The sequence below is a fragment of the Squalius cephalus genome, assembly GCF_949319135.1.
Source record: "Squalius cephalus genome assembly, chromosome: 21".
NCBI classification, from domain to species: domain Eukaryota; kingdom Metazoa; phylum Chordata; class Actinopteri; order Cypriniformes; family Leuciscidae; genus Squalius; species Squalius cephalus.
The window spans coordinates 15,767,242-15,785,414 of record NC_137142.1 but is presented as its reverse complement, the minus strand read 5'-3'; the positions used below and the strand labels follow the sequence as shown (position 1 = coordinate 15,785,414).

General features: G+C 38.2%; 1 protein-coding gene across 6 annotated transcripts in view; it reads right to left on the bottom strand.

Annotated features, from left to right (window-relative positions):
* Positions 1-253: 253 nt before the first annotated feature.
* The window catches only part of actn1 (actinin, alpha 1), a 35,028-nt gene continuing 17,108 nt past the window's right edge, over positions 254-18,173 (bottom strand). Inside the window, exons 8-22 of one of the 6 annotated variants that reach the window (XM_079856241.1) lie at positions 14,657-14,742; positions 11,179-11,271; positions 10,286-10,516; positions 10,027-10,174; positions 8,891-9,041; positions 8,693-8,801; positions 8,387-8,527; positions 6,870-7,052; positions 6,558-6,692; positions 5,450-5,629; positions 5,217-5,363; positions 4,014-4,094; positions 3,710-3,775; positions 1,166-1,324; positions 254-1,081 (exon numbers count right to left, since the gene is read on the bottom strand). In XM_079856241.1, coding sequence (XP_079712367.1) covers positions 923-1,081; positions 1,166-1,324; positions 3,710-3,775; positions 4,014-4,094; positions 5,217-5,363; positions 5,450-5,629; positions 6,558-6,692; positions 6,870-7,052; positions 8,387-8,527; positions 8,693-8,801; positions 8,891-9,041; positions 10,027-10,174; positions 10,286-10,516; positions 11,179-11,271; positions 14,657-14,742 — 2,069 coding nt within the window. In that variant the 3' untranslated portion in view covers positions 254-922. Of the gene's footprint in view, positions 1,082-1,165; positions 1,325-3,709; positions 3,776-4,013; positions 4,095-5,216; positions 5,364-5,449; positions 5,630-6,557; positions 6,693-6,869; positions 7,053-8,386; positions 8,528-8,692; positions 8,802-8,890; positions 9,042-10,026; positions 10,175-10,285; positions 10,517-11,178; positions 11,272-14,072; positions 14,159-14,656; positions 14,743-18,173 lie in introns of all 6 variants that reach the window. The other 5 variants (XM_079856242.1, XM_079856244.1, XM_079856243.1 and 2 more) reach the window with 5 other exon arrangements.

Genomic DNA, 18,173 nt, shown 5'->3' with positions numbered 1-18,173 from the left:
AATAAATAAATAAATTTGTCAAAATGATAGTTTTGAAAACGATATGCCTAATTGTCGTCTTTCCTTTTTACATTAAAACAAAGCATCATCACAAGTTCATAGAACACATTTCTCCTGATACAAGCAGTTAAAAAACACAAACACACAATTGTGGTTGTTTCTTTATTTAAATTTTCATAAGTTTTTTTTTACGTTTTTTTAATAAGGTGAAGAAAAATACCTTTTTTTGTTCTGTATAATAAAATATGTTAACTTTATTCCTTTATGAAGAGGGAAAAAATAAAATAAAATAAGAAGTAAAAATACAGAAAACATTCCTCTGGGGGGGAGGGAGTTTTTCAATGTTGCGCATGGAAGCAGAAAGGCGAAGATCTGTTCATGAAATCTGACTCACTGTCACAAGAGAACGATCGAAAAGCATTCTCATCAAGCATTTACTGCATGTAAAAAAGTATCACATGGGTCATAGGTCATAATGAAAACATGATGCTGCCTACCATGTGTTATTGTGTATATTTTTAACCGTTTGTTGCATATTGTACGTTTACATGGAGAGAAGAGTGTTTCCTTTTCTCTCCTTCAATGTGACATACTCAACTACGACTTCAGTGAGAAGACAGGCAAGACAGACTTCATGAACACGGCTGGAAAAAGAGCAGGAAGTCGTATATGACAAACTGAAAGGCCTGGGCTGATAGGAGGATACAAAAATGACCGAACATCATTGTGTGGTGCTGATGGAAGCTGCTCTGATTGGCTGATCTGGGACCAGTTCCTCTTGCTCTGCTTGTTGGTGCTAGATCAGCACTGAAGAGCCACTTTTACTCTCATGGAGTGCAAGCTATGTGTGTGTTTATGAATATGCGTATTTGTGTGTATTTGTATCAAAAGGCAGGTTGACCCCACATCCGGGGGTCACGGTTCAGAGGTCACTCTCCCCATAGAGGGCGGTGGAGAAGGACATGTAGTCGAGAGCTCCCGGGACCGTGTCGGGGCCGGAGTAAGGCGTCATGCGGGCGATGCAGTACTCAGCCTGGTCAGGGGGGAGCTCGCGCCTCAGCTCATCCGCCAGGATATAGTTCTGCACCAGATAAGAGATATTCACCTGGTTATTAATTTAAACTTTTTAAAACAGGAAAATGTCTTTTGGATGTTGTATATGTACCTTGTCTCCAGCAAGGACTTTAAACGATGCCATGACCTGATCAGCGGTGTCCGTGTCGGCCGTCTCGCGAGACATAAAGTCAATGAAGGCCTGGAATGTGATCAATCCCAGTCTGTTAGGATCCACAATGCTCATGATGCGGGAAAACTCCGCCTCTCCCTACAGAACAGAGAAATTCTTCTTAAAAATCACTATGAAAACAATATGAAAGGTTGTTCCTAACTGGGTTAGCATAGCTGATGCTACTTTTTTTTTTTTTTTACAGGAATCAAGTAACTCTTTCTCAATAACTCAACCAGATTAGAGATTATAACAGTCTGAGGGGATTATAATTTACAGTAGTCAACATATGAAGTGGATCATAACCTTTCATTAAAATTATTCATGAATTTTGAACAATACCGTTCTTGTCTTAGCACAACTTTGATGAACTTTTTTTGATCCACTTATTGACTATAGTTTAATTTACAATCCTTGGACATTTCTCAACCAGTTCATGCTACTTTTTGCAGAAATACTTCAATAATACTCAAATAATAATCACATTAGTGCTGATATTGTTAACTAAAACAAAACAAAAAATCGCTTTTGGTAATTGCAAAAAAAAAAAAGGGGGGGTGGGGGGAGAAGAGAAAAAAGTGATATAAAATAAATTATAAATATTAGATTAAAGTAAGAAAAATGTTCAAAAATCAGAAATGTAGCCTAGGCAACTAAATAAGTAAATAATTTTATGTTGAAGTACTAAAATAGCGAAAACTACAATTGAAAAAAAATTTTTTTTTAATTAAAACCATGTTAAAAAAACCTTGACAAAAATGAGAAAAGCACACAAAAATTACAAAACCTTAAACCTACAAAGAAAATATAATTTAAAATATGAATAAATACTATAATATTATATACATACAAAAATAACACTGAACCACATAGATGGAACTAACCAAGAGTTCAGGAAATCTTCCCTTAACCACATAACTCTGCCTTACCAGATAATGCATGCAGTTTATTACCATAGTATCATACCATAGTAAGCTACTTCCTGTGAAAACTGTAAACTGTTAAACTATTAGTGTTACAAACCAGTGTGTTTTTGAGTATAATAAATTAAAGGGGTCATGACATGGATTTTTTTCTTATTATTTTAATACGTTCCTTGAGGTTCACTTATAATGTTAATAAAGTTTTTAGCAAAAAAAACAACAATTCTGACCCTCAGTCTGTAATGATCAGTTTTTAAGGGGTGGCTCCTTTAAGGCTTGTCAGTAAACAGTCACTTATGATTGGCTGCTCCATCTTTCAACAAAATTTATTTGCCAACTCCCCATTACACTACCTAACTATAATGTCTTTAAATGACCCCATTTGCGTAAAGAACAGAATACCCTGCTCAGATGCTGCTAGAATTATCTGTACTGTTAATCTATCAGAACCCATAGAAATGACGTCAACTGATTAAAAATATGACTACAAGTACTCTAAGTGTTTCTGTATCCCAAGTTAGTTCGAGGCTGGATCCTTTTTCTTATTTTCTACAGCCTATGGAAGTCTGGAGAACTTTGTCTTCAGAAAACTCAGTGAACTTCAGCTTTGATTCCTGGACTTCATTGTGCATATTGGTCTCTTCATGAGGTCTAACTGTAATTCTCCATACAAGCAACTGAACGCTAGAGGGCCTATCTGGCCTATGGTGTGATAAACTATTCATCGATATCTTGCTCTGGAGGCAAGCATATGCAAATGTATCTGCCCGTGTGACGTAACATGTCCCCCAATATCAAAACAAGCTGTTTTTGGAGCTGCTTTGTTTATAATGAGGAGGACGTTTTAAGCTATGAGAATTGCAGGATGTTTTAATGGTACAAAAACCTCTTATATGACCAAAGATCAATGCAAATTTGATTTCTCATGTCATGACCCCTTTAAAATAATATGATAACCTATATCAGTTTTCAACAAGCAGGATAACGGACTGTTTTTGCACATTCAAGTTACAAATGGCCGCACCTACTGCTAAAAATAAGATGTATACCCCATGTAGATAAATCTTTATTTTTCCAGGTTTATACCATGTAGTAGATTATAAATCTCTGTTTTATCACATATATCTTCAATTTACAATGAGTTATATTCCATAGGGATTGAATTAGCCTACAATCTATGGACTTTTTTACTAGTTCATGCTACTTTTTCCAGTAATACTCAAGTAACTTTCTCAAATAATAACCCACATAGATGTAACTATCCAAGAGTTCAGGAAATTCGTCCTAAGACAAATAATAACTCTGCATTAACTGAGAACACTTGGAGATTATAACTGCTTTACCATATTATACCCCATGCTGAACATAAATCGATAATTTTCCAGGTTATCCCATTTAGATTTCTAAATCTGTTTTACCAGATTAATCCAGAGGGATTGTAACTATCAATTTATCCATATTACAAAACATTCAGATGATTTACCAGTTCATTATCCACGGGGACCTAAACTCTCAATTTAACCTGATCACAACCCATGGAGATTTGAACTCTCTGCTTTACCATATTATAACCCATGGAGATGAGGCAGGCTCTGAAGTCTTCTGCATCCATCATGCCTGTTCTCTTCTACAGGAACCCACGAGGGACAAACAGAGCCAGGTAGTAGTGGAGAGAAAGATGAAGAGCGAAAGAGGATGGGAGGAGTATAAGTGAAGGAAGTCATTTTAGAGGAAGGGTTGAGAGAAAATTGGAAAAAATAAGACCGAGAGCGAAAAGAAAAAGAGAGTAGAAAGGGAAAAAAAACAAAAACAAAAAGAGTGTGGTTAATGGCAGAACTCCCTGGCTGGTGTCGGTGTGTGTGTACCTGTGCGTCGTTCCCGATATCGAAGCCCAGACTGATAAGGCAGGCTTTGAACTCCTCAGCGCCCAGTGCGCCCGAGTGGTCCTGGGTGTCAGAGCCGTGGGCAGGGTCAGAGGTCAGCAGCGTGGACATGCAGCACACACATTGGGGGGTGGGGGAATGTCATGCAGACATGTGGAGGGGTGGAAGAGGGTCCATGCAGAAGAGAAAAACGAGAAGACAAAAGAAGAGAAAGTGCACAAACGTTAGGACAAACTGTGTAGTACTGTGCTGTGAGGGGGGGGGCGGTTAACTGTGAGGACAGATCTAATATGTGATGCTCAAAATCTGGGCCTGCTGTGCTCGGTTAACGGTCATCTATGTTGTGCTGTTTTATCGATGTTAAGGTGTCTTGGGTGGCACTGCGTGGGTTTTTAGTGCAGCGTTAGGTTTCAGCGTTGGCAGCCTGTAATCTGGGACATGTGTGGGTGACATACTCTATGCAAATCAGGTCAATAATACAAATGCATTTCTATGAAAGTCAAAATTCTGATACTTATGCATTTTGGTCATTTTGCCTGCCTGAGATGACAGATAAGTCAAATACTTGTGCTCCACTTAGAATTGAAATGAAAAGTCTTTTAAAACTAAAATTCAATTCTTGAGTTGAATATCAGTAAAGGTAGCAAACATGATGTAGAATTGAAGTAGAATTAAAATGAGTTGAAAATCAAAGAAATTCACATTTTCTAAGTCTGTAAGGTTTAAAAATCCTAGAAACTTGAAGCTTTTTTAAAAAAAAAAAAAAAAAGTCTGATAAGACTAACCAATTTTATCTTGCCCAATTTAACTTTTTAGTTAAAACAAGTTATTGAGGAAATAATTTTGGCACAATAAACTTTGTTGGTCTTGTCTGGAAGAAAAAAGCCTTGAAGCAAAACATATGCCATTACCGGCTGAATTTCTTTAAATCACAATTCAGTAAATTCTAAAGTTTCTGTCATTCCAATTTAAATTCCTGTGGCGCAGGATTAATTAAATTCAAATGATAACTTGTGCTCTAAAAGGAAGCAGAAGTATCACAGCAGCCAATCACAATATGAAATGTAGTAATGCTATTCTCTGTCGGTAACAACTCAGATGAATTGACCAAGTTACGGTCTCAGACGTCCTACTGCTCTTAATGATGTTAAACTGTGGTGTTGGACTGTGCAGTGTTATACTGACTCGGTCGAAGTGGTTGAACGAGGCTCTGAACTCATTCATTTGGTCCTGGCTGATGCCTTTGGCGTCACGGGTCAGAATCTGGTTCTCGATCTCGTTAATGGTGCGAGCGATGGTGGTGAGGAGCTGCTCCCATCCTACACGGATGTGCTAGAGGAAGAAAAGAGATGTCAGGAACATACAAATGCACTAGGGGGGTTGGAAATAAGCATTTGAGAGTTTTTGTACGTATATACCTCCATTGTGTAATTAGTATGTTTGTTGTCAAATATAAGTGCTTCCTGTATTAGTTGATGGTCTCCCTCTAGCTGGTCAATCTTTGGTTTGTAGTTTACTATGCTCTTCTCATACTGCCGCAGGTGGGTCAGCTGATCCTCCAGGGTACCGTGCATCTCAATAGAGATTCGGCCAATTTCCTGAAGATTAAACATTAAAACAATTTTAAAATAAGAGGACAATGACAGTTCTTCCTGAATCTCTGCCTCTATGTCCAGGGTTTTACCCTACACATTTTTTCTGAGGCCACCCAAATGATATTACAGAGCTAATTTAGCAGTATCGGATGCATTCTTTTCCATGATTGACTTCATCTCACTGTCTCCTACAAATGTCAGTGTTAACCTCAGGAAAAAATTCATAAGGGCAAATACCTTAAAATGTATGACTTCAATTATTGAGGGAAAAGATGAGTCGAATCCCATAGCATTTTTAACTAGATAGTTCTGTGTCTACATTTAGCTACTTTGCTCCAAATAGTTATTTGACAAATAATAACTTATATATCCTATGTAAACATATCATGTAATTAAGTAATTAAACAGTTTTAACTGTAACAGTAACTGTTTTCATTTTTAATATATTTTAAAATGTAATTTATTCCTGTGATGGTAAAGCTGAATTTTCAGCAGTCTTCAGTGTCACATGATCCTTCAGAAATCATTCTGATGTGCTGCTCAATAAACATTTCTTATTATTATCAATGCTGAAAACAGCGGTGCTGCATACTATTTTTGTGGAAAACGTGATACATTTTTTCAGGATTCTTTGATTAATAGAAAGTTCAAAAGAACAGCATTTATTTGAAATATTTTGAAACATTATATATGTCTTTACTGTAACTTTTGATCAATTTAATGCATCCTTGATGAATAAAAGTATTAATTTCCTTTTTTTTTTTTAAGTCACGCTAACCCCAAACATTTGAACGGTATTGTATGTAAATCAACTACACGTGTGACCGTGTATGTAAGCTACTCACCAAGAACATTTTTGACTTTTCTCAGTTCTCTGACAGTACCATAAGAGAATGTGATTAATTTTCTGTTAATTTAGCTCATGTCCCACCTCCATCTTGGTCTGGATCCAGGGCCCAATAACATTTGCCTGATTAGCAAACTGTCTGCGCAGTCTCTCATTATTCTGCTGGCGAGCGTGTTCCTCGACCAGGGCCTGATCTCTCTGGGGTACTAACTGCCTCACCTGAGAGGAGAGAGAGAGAGAGAAAAGGAGATTAGGAGAAAGCAGTGTGGAGGTGAATTAAGCATCTCTTCTTGTACCCATTTTCTTACATATAAAACATATATTCATGTGTCATATATTTGTCTGAAAACTCTGATTCTCTTCTTTTCTTTTTCTGAAGAAGAATTGTGCTCAAACCTTATCCCATTTGGCATTGATCTCCTGAGGGTTGATGGTGGTGTAGGGATTGGTGCCAGCCATGTTGACGTGGTATGTCTGCACAATTTTAGCAATTTCATTATGGATGCCCAGGATGGCCTGTCGTTCCTTATCTGCCTCAGGCAGTGTGGCTTTAAACTGCTCATGGGCTGTGCTGAGTCCCTGACACACACACACACACACACACACACACACACACACACACACACACACACACAAAAGAGAGGTGCTATAACTTTCTGAAACATTCCTCCTCTGCAACGTTTCAATTTTCGCTCTTACATCAACTTTTATATGAAATGCACCAGAACACTTTACAGTCACACTTGTAATCCACCAGATGGATGGATGGACAGACAGATGAGATACATTTCTGCTCATTCACACAAAACCACGCATGCTGATTTCATATTTAAAGACTGTCTTTTTGTAATTTTATAGTCATAGAATATAGTCCATCTCGCGATTTGATAAAAGGTGACCTATTATGCCCATTTTCACATGATGTAATATAAATCTCTGATGTCCTCAGAATGTGTCTGTGAAGTTTCAGCTCAAAATACAAAATACCACCCAGATTTTTTATTATTGCTAGTCAAAGTTGCCCCTTTTTGGGTGTGAAGGAAAACGCGCCGTTTTTGTGTGTGTCCCTTTAAATGCAAATGAGCTGCTGCTCCCCGCCTCCGTTCAGACGACAGCCAATCCTTTACATGTGCTTCGGATACTATGGGAACAACATAACAGCCGAATTTCTCTCAGGCAGAATGTCAATAATACCCAGTAGTGAGTGCAGCCTTACATGTTTGAACCGGAGTCAGACACAGATGGAGAGACTCAGGAAGAGGCTGCAACTTTTAGACTGTACATGGACGTTTCTGAATGGTTAGTGGTACATTTATGTAAGTTGTTGTGGAGTTCCGTTTATTCATCTCATCGACTAGCCTGTACCGTCGTGTTAATCTATAAACTGCTTGTATAGGTGCTTGTGTGTGAACAGTATTAGGATACCCACAGAGCCAGAAAATATATGCTGCATGGAGATAGAGCAGGTATCGTTTTGTTTACAGTTGTAATGTCTGACTGCTGCTTTTCACTCAGGACGGGATCTAGTGCAGATCGTTGGGGGATTGTAGGGTTTCCCTACTCTTACGTAGGAGTAGGGGGAAATTTGAAACAGCTTGTTGTGGGAGATTGATAATGATATATGGGGATTATAAAAAAAAGTATTGGGTGGATTTTTACCATTATAGGTTGGTTGCTTACTCACACTGCGAACACCTTATAAAAGTGAATTTTGCATAATAGGTCCCCTTTAAGCCCCACTTTTGATTCATTCATCCATACTTAGCCAAATTCTGTGACATTCCACATTATACAGTAAATTTAATTTTTATGACTGAATTGCACCATTACGTCAACGTTTGGACAGGCAGGCAGGAAGGCAGATTAGACAGATGGATAAATGGATGGATGGATGGATGATTAATGTGCAATACCTGTATCTCCTCAATAGTGTGGACGATAAAAGTGTCCTGCAGGTCCTCCATGGCTCCCTCCATCCAGTTGTTAAAGGGTGCCGCCCTTTTGGCGAACTCCAGGTACAGCTGATCAATCGTTTCCAACAGTTTCTCTGTCCTCTGAGGGAAGAGATAGAGCCAAGACACACACATATGAGTGCAGTGCACTTACAGCACAAAAACACAAACAGTGGCAGACAGTATATCACCAAAGAAGTGATGAAGCTGTTTTCTGCAGGTCAGAATAGAAATGATAAATTCAAGGTGTTTTTCAAGTTTATTTACCTGCAAGGCCTCGCTGCGTTTCTGAGTTAAAACTCCCAGTGAATCCCACTGATCGCAGATCCGCTGACAGCGGGCGTTTACACTGGGAGAGTCGTAGTACTCCAACTCACTAAAGAGAGAGAATGGGTGTGAAAGTGAAGCTATTAAACTACTTCAACAAGCATTGTCTGAATCAGGTTTTTCTGTGTGTTTACTGACTTAAGCTCCTGTGCGATGGCAGCGATCTGTTCCACTCTGTCCTGATGAGCTGCGAGGTCACTCTCAAACGCCTCGTGCTTCTTCAGCAGAGCTTTGATCTCTGAGAGGGTTGCCGTCTCAAAGTCTTTATCCTGCAACATCTCCTCCTTACCTACAGGGAGCAGCAAAGATCAGCCATACCTTAGAGAGAATGAGGAACTCAATTCTTATAAACAAAGAAAAAGAATGTCCCAGCATCCCAAAGTGCATACTATCCATCCTAAATAGTATGTGAGATTAGAATTAGTTCGTCCCAACGCATAGTTTGTTGAAAAGAGTGTGACCTACTCTAACGGCTGATTTTGCCAAAAACTCATTGCTAGAAGATTTGGTTCAGAACTACAAACAAGAGTAAAAAGAACTACAAATATGGCAGATGTTCGCAAGACTGAGTGTTAGTAGAGTCAAACTGTAAGGGGTTTGAGTTATTAATAATCAATATCTAACCTGATGAAAAATATTTATTTAATATTATGTGTTTTATTTAATTTGCAACAACATGTTGCGAATCGATTTTATTCTCGATTCAAAGGTTTTCAATTTGATTCAAGAACGATTTTTACAGACTCAGAATGATTTGATTCAAGACAAATCATCTGCCATATTTGTAGTTCTTTTTACTCATGTTTGTAGTTCTGAACCAAATCCTCCACTAGCAATGAGTTTTTGGCAAAATCAGCAGTTAGAGTAGGTCACACTCTTTTCAACAAACTATGCGTTGGGACAAACTAATTCTAATCTCACATTTAGTTAAATGTAATTTATCATTCAACGGAACTGTGCGTATAGTGAATAAATACACCCCTACACATGACTGGCAAATTAACGTACTACTTGTTTTCTTTCTGATATGGTAGGAAGAATTGTGTAAATTTAATTAAATAAAATTTGGTGTATATGAAGATAACTGTGACAGGATTATAGACAGGCCGGTTGAGACAAAATGCAATTTTGCTCCAAAGCTTGCCTACTCTTCTGCTGCACACTCAAAAGTATCTACTTTTTCCTTCACCAAAAGGAATACATACTTTTAGGGCATAGTATAAGTAGGCAAATTGGGACGCAGCATGTGTGTTTCTGCTTCATCTATCTGTTACCGTCAGTCCAGGCTTCGTGGATGGCGGCTTTTTGGCGAAATTTCTCAGCAAGATGGTCGAGTCTCTCCAGTCTGCGAATCTCATTCAGTAGCCACTCTTCATAACCCTTCTCTGCTCCCTCAAGACCTCCCCAAGCATTGGAGATATCCTACACATGCAGACGATTCATTACTGACCAGTGTTACAAGTCAAATTATTAAGAGTTGGATGCTCTAAAACTTTGGTTGATACTTAGTTAGTACTTGTGCTAAGTTCTCACCGAGACCATCTTCCCCTCTGAGGGCATGAACGCAGGCCGGTTACTGAGGCGGAGTTTGGTCTGCAGTGTGTTGAAGTTGATCTCCAGCTGACATTTCTCCTGAACTTTAGGCGGTTTGTGAAGTCGTCGGTAGTCCCGGAAATCCTCCAACTTCTGCTGCATGGCCTGCATGGTGTTCTCCGGAACACGGTTCTCCAACCACGGGATGGTTCTGCGAATCCACTCCAATAGCTGAAGAGAGAGAGAGAGAGAGAGAGAGAGAGAGAGAGAAGAAAAAAAAGAGGGAGGAAACAACAAAAAGAGGGGAAAAAAAGAGGATCAAACACATTGGAAAAAGATGGGAGCAGACAGAATGAGATAAAGGAGGTAGAGAGAAAAAGAGATAATGAGATTGGGTTTTAAATATGAGATTTATTGTTTTTTTATTATGAATTAGATACAGGGCTCCCATTTAATTTAAATAATACATTTCCATGACTTTCCCAGTCATTCTGAAATACAGGATATGGGTTTTATTAATTTATTTTATTTTATCTATATACAGTATACAATTATTGTGGAATTATTGCTTTATTTAGAGATTGCACTCACAAAAAGATTAACAAAGCTGATTAAATATTTTATAGCTGAGAATAAAATAATTCACATTCAATATAGAAATTTCCAAGATCTTTTAAGATTGTATTAATTTTAATGGAACTGCCTGGCCTGGAAAGCAGTATTTTAAAATTCCCTGTTTTCCATGACCATAGGAACACTGTAGAGTAAAATGACTGAAACTTCTCACAGGCCCTAAATGAGCACAGGTTGAGACGACAGGATAGGAGAGATGAGGAGACGAGACGAGAGGAGGATGGGAGTGAAGAGGACAGAACATGAATGAGTGTGCTCACATCACTGGCTAGTTTCTCATAGTCTTCCATCAGTTGCTCGTTCTCCTGATTGACAGCCAGCACTTTGCAGATCCGATTGGCTGCTGTCTCGGCCTGAGGGGGTAAAGGACAGTGAATCTGCTTCTGTTTCTGTGGAAACCACATTAGCGCCATGGCAACGCTGTTAAGGTTTTGTGTGTTTAAGTGTGATGAGGTGCTCAAGTCAATTTACTACCGTTACCAAAAGCAATCAACCGCTACGTCAATATCATATAACCCTTCTGTGCATGTTTAATTATAAATGTGTGTATTTTTGGAGGGGAGGGGGGCGGGGGTTAGGAAGTGAGTTGCAATTCTAAAAGCCAAAAAGGAAGAGGAGAAAACAATGATAAGCTCAGTTTATCGTTGTCAGTGACAGACAGAGTTCATGCAGTGGCTCTCAACTTTATGATCATCTTTTGAATGCTAATCTGAAATGTTAAACATGTTGGCACAAAACGCTGATCAACAGTGGATAAAATGTTATGCTTTTTATTGGAAAATCAGCTGTGAAATACACAGCAGTTTCTGCTGAATAGTGCAAAAGTAAAGTTTTAATAAATTAATAAAAAAAATCAATAAAAAATTAAAAACATGAACATACGCTCTTTCAGTTTCCATTGTTCAGATGAAAAATTTTTTTTTACTAGGCTTATATTGATTTGTTATTTGTACTTTGTGTTGAAAATAAAATATAAAAACATTATAGAAAGTGCTTTATAAATGTTTTTAAATTTATATTGATTATGATTAAAATCCAAAAATTAAGTAATATTGTTTTGTACAACTAATACTGAACTGGTCATCAAAATATACAAATTCTTTCATCATCTACTCATGTCATTTCAAACCTGGATTTTTGATTTGTTAGCTTTTTCCGCTGTGGAAAACAAATAGTCTGTGACGATCACCAAAACAATACAATTCTGTCTTTTCTAATTAAATTAGCCTGTTTTATCCTGATACACTTACTGGACAAAGTCATTTAGAACAATCCACACAATAACGGTACATGGGTGTAGATGTGGGTGTGTCAGAGGAAGTTTTGTTGAATACTAACTATTTGGTGGGTTTACAATCAGACTCGTGCCTTATAAGAGCAGACAGGATCTGAGTGTGCAGGGAACACACACCCAGCTTGTAAAAACTGTTTATCGAGGGATGTTAGTCATCAGTTCAGAAACGCTCACACAGAGTTGAGGAAACCCAGCTGGATGTGATGAATCAGCACAATGAAGTAGTAACTTTCACCCTGTCAGTGAGAAACATGCTGTCTCTGAATGAACTTTTGAGATTTTAGACTCAGTCTAAACTAATTCACAATTGTAAGTCTATATGAAGTGACTTAACATGTGAGAAGACCCACATGAAATCTGTGTGCACAAAACAGAAAGCTCTGAAGATGTCCACAAAATGGGAAAATATGTATGTTACATACATTAAAGGTAACATCTAAATTGATTGGTTTCATACAAGCCAAAACTATTATTTAATAGAACTGATTCAATCTGACAACCTTAAAAGCAAAAGCAAGTGATGCATTGTTTCTGCCAATTGTGATATGTTTATGCCACATTAAAAAGTGCAAACATATTATTTTATGGTGTACACTGCTTATGTGGCTTCTGGGCTTTGGGCTCATGAGTTTGCCTAAGCTGATTCAGATTCATGAATCTATATGAACTGACTTGGATTCTTGAGTCTGCCAAAACAGATTCACTGCAGTGAATTTTCTGGACCAACTCTTTACTGACAGAAGGAATTATGAACAATAAAGATTGATAAAGATGTTTGAATAGGAATGAACCGACTAACTGTCCCAGTGATTTTAGCAGGACATCTATTTCAACACCTATTCTAAAATGTAAAGAAGTTTGATGGTTTCTATATGAGACACAGTGTGTGTGTGTACAGATGTGTGGAGAAACAGAGCTAGGTGTGTTATGTAATACTAGAGCAGGGTTGCCCGGGAAACAGCCAGAACTGACACAAAACCAAAGAAGGAAATAGAGAAATATCACAGCCAAACAAGAAATGAGAAAGAAGTCACAATGAAGTTTCAGAGCAGATGGGTTCTGACCCGTCAGTGACATCAGAGACTGACCTCACCATAGTAGCCCTTGTGAAAAAGAAGTGCGCTTAATTTAATTTAATCACTTGTAGTGTACTTCAAATCTTAAAAAGATATTTTTAAAAACGTATTTTCAGATAATGTAATATGAATAAAAAAGGCCACTTAAAATAAGTGAACTTAAACAGTTTTTCCTAACACACTTAAGTACACTTTTAAAAAGTGCACTTTGTTAATGTAAAATTAAGTGTTACTTTGAAGTATGTGTTAACAAACATATTAACACAAATGAAAAATACATTCATATAATTTTAACTGTAGTGTGTTATTAGATATTTAAAGTTAATACGTTTTAAATGTAATAAATTACAACTTCATCATAACAAATTTGTAATTTCATTACATGACATACAATAGAATAGAAAGTTGAGAACATTCAGCAGCACACTTTAACCATATTTCAAAGACAATCGATAAAAGTCATTAGGAAATGATATATTAAGATGTATTTAAGTGGGTCTTTTAAGTAACTAATTGCATTTAATATGAATTTACACTATAATACATTTCCATTTAATTGCAAATCACAAAAAACAAGTGTCTGAAAATATTACATTCAGTTACAAAATATTCTTTTGAAAGTATATTATTTCCTTAAGAACTCTCTTTAAAGTATGCTGAAGTTTACTTCTTTTTCACAAGGAAGTTCGGTTCAGTGAAGAACAATATATCACATCTCTTTCAGTCTAGATTTGACTAGGATTTTGATGTGGAAGCTGATTGGCTGATGTCGGTCTGCGCTCACCTTCTGTTTGCCTGAGAAGGCATGGTAGTAACATGACACATACGTCATGATGGCCTTTTCATCGGGACGCAACGTACTAACGATATCTGCCCAGGGAAAGAGGGAGCGGGAACAGTGAGAGAAAAGGAGGTGGAGAGGAAGGGAGAGAAAAAAAAAAGCACAGAGTAAAAGACTGCATAGACACAAAGACAAACGGGGCATAGTTCTACAGAAATGATACAAGGCATGAAGAGGTCTCCAGGAAGTCTCATTGATGCCGTGAATGTTTGGGTATTTTTTTAGGAGACTGAAGTGGAGACACACTCATGCCTTCATCATAAGAATTAATTTCCTTCATGCAACAGGTGGAAAGACCCATGCAACTGTAGAAGGAGCATGAGCCCTGATGGGCGGAGCTTAGCACTGCAAAGAGTCAGAAAGAGGCAGACTGTTAGGAGTGTAGTCATGTTCACAAGAAACCACGACACCCAGTAATCACTGCTACTGGCGGTCACGAAACCAGTGAGCGGAAACAGAGTGAAGGGAGGGCCTTATTGGGTGAGTGTAGAAGTTCATGACATTGGGAGGGGGGTGCCCTGCGATACCTTCTGCGCCCCAGAGAAGGCATGGTAGAAGCTAGAAACGTAGGTCATGATGGCCTTCTCATCGGGACGAGCCGTACCAACAATATCTGCAGAGAAAGAAGGGGGTGATATTAAAGTAATAAGAGAAAAAAATTAATGATCAGAGCACATCACACACAGTCACATACTTCAGAGGCCCATACGAGGGGACTTCCTGTGTAAAGAAAGAGTTATTAATGTGAATGGAGATATGAAATCATCATAATCAGAGCTGGAACCAGGGCACATAAATCAGGAGGGCATTTATATGTGTGTGTGGGGAGGTATTAAGTGGCTGCCGAAATCATGTTCAGCCTTGGTGAAGGGTTGGATGCGTGCATTTGTAATCGCTTTCCTCAAATGCGTGCTCGCTTTTCTCTTTCACGGCACAGTAACTTGGTTGGGGGGGGGGGGGGGGGGGTTATAATCAACCTAAAAAGAAACCAACTTCAAAATGCCTAACAAGTTTAAACAAGATTAGCATTTTCCTAGTGCTTTCAAGCAACAAAAGAATAATGGTAAAGTTTTCATTCAAATGTTGTTGCAAATCCTGCTGGTTTAATTAAAGGGGACATATCATGCTAAATCCACTTTTTTAGCCCTTAAATGCATTTTGTTGTATATTTGGAGTGTTTAGAAGTACAGAAAAGTTGAAATTATTCTCTTCAGGTGCTTCGTTGATATCTTTATATTCTGTTTTGGCCTTATTTTTCAACCTATTCCGATTTTTCTGTTATCTATGTTTTGTGAACTATTATACCATGGGCTGTTTAAATACTCGATTCTGATTGGCTGGAAGGTGTGCAGTAAAACCGTTTAATGCACAGGTAGTTCCAGTCAGTTTGATTACAGTTCGAAATTAATCCGCTACATTGGTAACCATAGTAACACAGATACACTTGCAAGCAGAGTGAGAGACGCATATGGAAACGTTTAGGTAGGCTAAATGGATGATTTTTGAATATCGTTTAATTTGTATCAGTGTTGCCTGTCATTCATAAATAATTGTAATAAATCCATTAAAGAATCATTAAGTTAGCTATATGCTTAAGCAACGAGGGGACTGTAGCTGCTAGACTTTAAAGAAGAGATCGACGCACACAGGTAACTCGCGCACGCATCTCTCTCTCTCTCTGTTCCTTCTCCTTCAGTTCTCTGTCTCTCTCTTTTAATAATGAATTTAAATAAATGTGAATTCATTCAAATAAAAGCAATCTGATGGCTCTACTTTATTTAAAGCGGACGGAGTGCAAGAACTGACGAGCCTTAACTTAAGAAATAACCGTCATTTTTACACGTCTGTTAAAAATATACACTGTAAACATCAGTTACAGCTTTAACTTATTTTTAACTTGGCAAATAACCAAGGTATAAGCGGGATAATCCACGGCTAGCCATGCATTAAAGAATTTTAATGCACTTCGTAGAGGCAACCACCCTCCGCTTCGCGTCGGGTGGTTCTTCGCCTCTACGTCGTGCATTAAAATCCTTTAATGCATGGCTAGCCGTGGATTATCCCTTACTTATGTCACAGTATTTGCAGCGGAACTGCCAAATAAGGACATTGACTTCCAGCCCAACACTTCGAGCGATCCGCCATTATTTCTCGCTGCAATTTTGTAGTCCAAGCTAAAAGATGCAGAAGTTACGAGAGGGTAAGTTAAAATGTTCGGTTGTTGGATGTAGTAACCCACACGCTTCATTACACCATCTAATGTAGATGAACTGCCGCGCTTGTGACAGGGCGCATGTTTAACTGAAAGAACGAGCAGAGAGAGAGAGACCCGGTCACGCGCACGCACTCTCTCTCTCTTCGGAGCCAGGCGAAAATGTAAACAAGACACCGTCTCCAAACTAGACGCTGTCTTGCTCTCTCTCCCTCGCACATATTAATCAAAATAAATCGACACGGTGGTAAAAGGTCGGAAGACCAAAGTTTCATGTGTAAATACAGTAACACACCATTACGATACATCCATATGAAGACTTTGTTCTGCAGGTTCGTCGTCTTCATTTTCATCTCGCTCCGGCTCCGACTCTGGCTCGAACATGTAAGGCTGGCTGGACAAGTCTTCCGTTGTTGACATTTTGTTAATAACGTGTGAATAAAAAGTTTCTGTGCCGCTAGATAATCGTATCTCTGCTATCAAACTACAAAAATGGCCGAACGGGGTGGAGTTGAACCGAGTGTCACCTGGAGAGGGGGCGGGGTATGAAGTGTCTCAATTGTATTTAAAGAGACCGCACCAAAACGAGTTGCTCTCAGAAGCACATCAGAAAAGGGGTAGAAAAGGGGCCTGTGGAGCTATAATAATGAGGAATTCAGACCCAAGCATTGCAGTTCCGCTTTATATAGACTACAAATGTATGATTTATATGTAAAAAGGAACGATTTAAAAGCATGATATGTCTCCTTTAAGGCACCAAAGCAACATTATATTGCTTGTGGAAACACATAACAGCTGTACAATTTCCAGATTTTATTACAAATGAAAAATATAATTTATTTATTACAATTAATATGATATATTCAAATAAATATACAAATATTAAGAGGGTACTATATTAAATATATATATCAGTAAAAATACTATATATATTCAAAAAATAGTTATCAGTATAAATAATTTTCTGGGAACATTGTTAAAAAATTGTTTTATTTTTGGAGTGTATAGGGGCTTTATATTTAATTAGAAATAGTTGTGAGAAAGAAAAGACAATTCAGTATGCATTAGGGATGCAACGGTACACGGTAAAATCCCGGACCGTTCGGTCAGCCCTGCACGGGACAATCTACCCTCGTGTCCCGCGGGACTTCGGTTTTGCCATTGAGTACGCGCTGATCCTTTTAGTTTTTGCTTTAGGCGCCGTTCACATATCGCGCCTAAAACGCGTAGAAAACGCTAGGCGGGCCGCGTTCTCCTTTTTCCAAAGCGCTAGGGCGGTTGCGCTCCGGAGGCGTCTGTCGTTGCTTAAGCAACCATCAGCTGCGCTCTGGTTGGTTCTTGTCACGTGACCTACGGTGCGCTTGCGGCATTCTGAAAAGTTGAGAATTTTCTCCACTGCTGGGGACATCGTTAGTGCCAACCGGTCTCGCCTTGCACCAGAAAGTGTTGATAGACTCATCTTTTTGCACAAGAATCTCTCAATAGTGGATGAGTAAATAACATTGCACTTTGTATCCTGAATGCAGTATTTTTTTATTATATTATTTTGCTCTGCTTTTTTTTATTCAAAGCACAAGCTAATTTATGTTTGTAAAAGGTAAAAGTACACTTTTTCTTTCACATTGATCACTTCATATACCAGTTATCAAGGTTTGGAATTGGGATCCACTTGAATATTTTGAAGTGTGTTTGTTTACATTTTGTATTTCATATAAGTGATAGTTGAAGAGGTTGTATTACTTAGTGTTGTTCAGTACAGACTAGAGTGTTAATTTATTCCATACATTGATGTTCTTCCTACTGTGACATTCTGTTTATGCTCATAAGAAAAA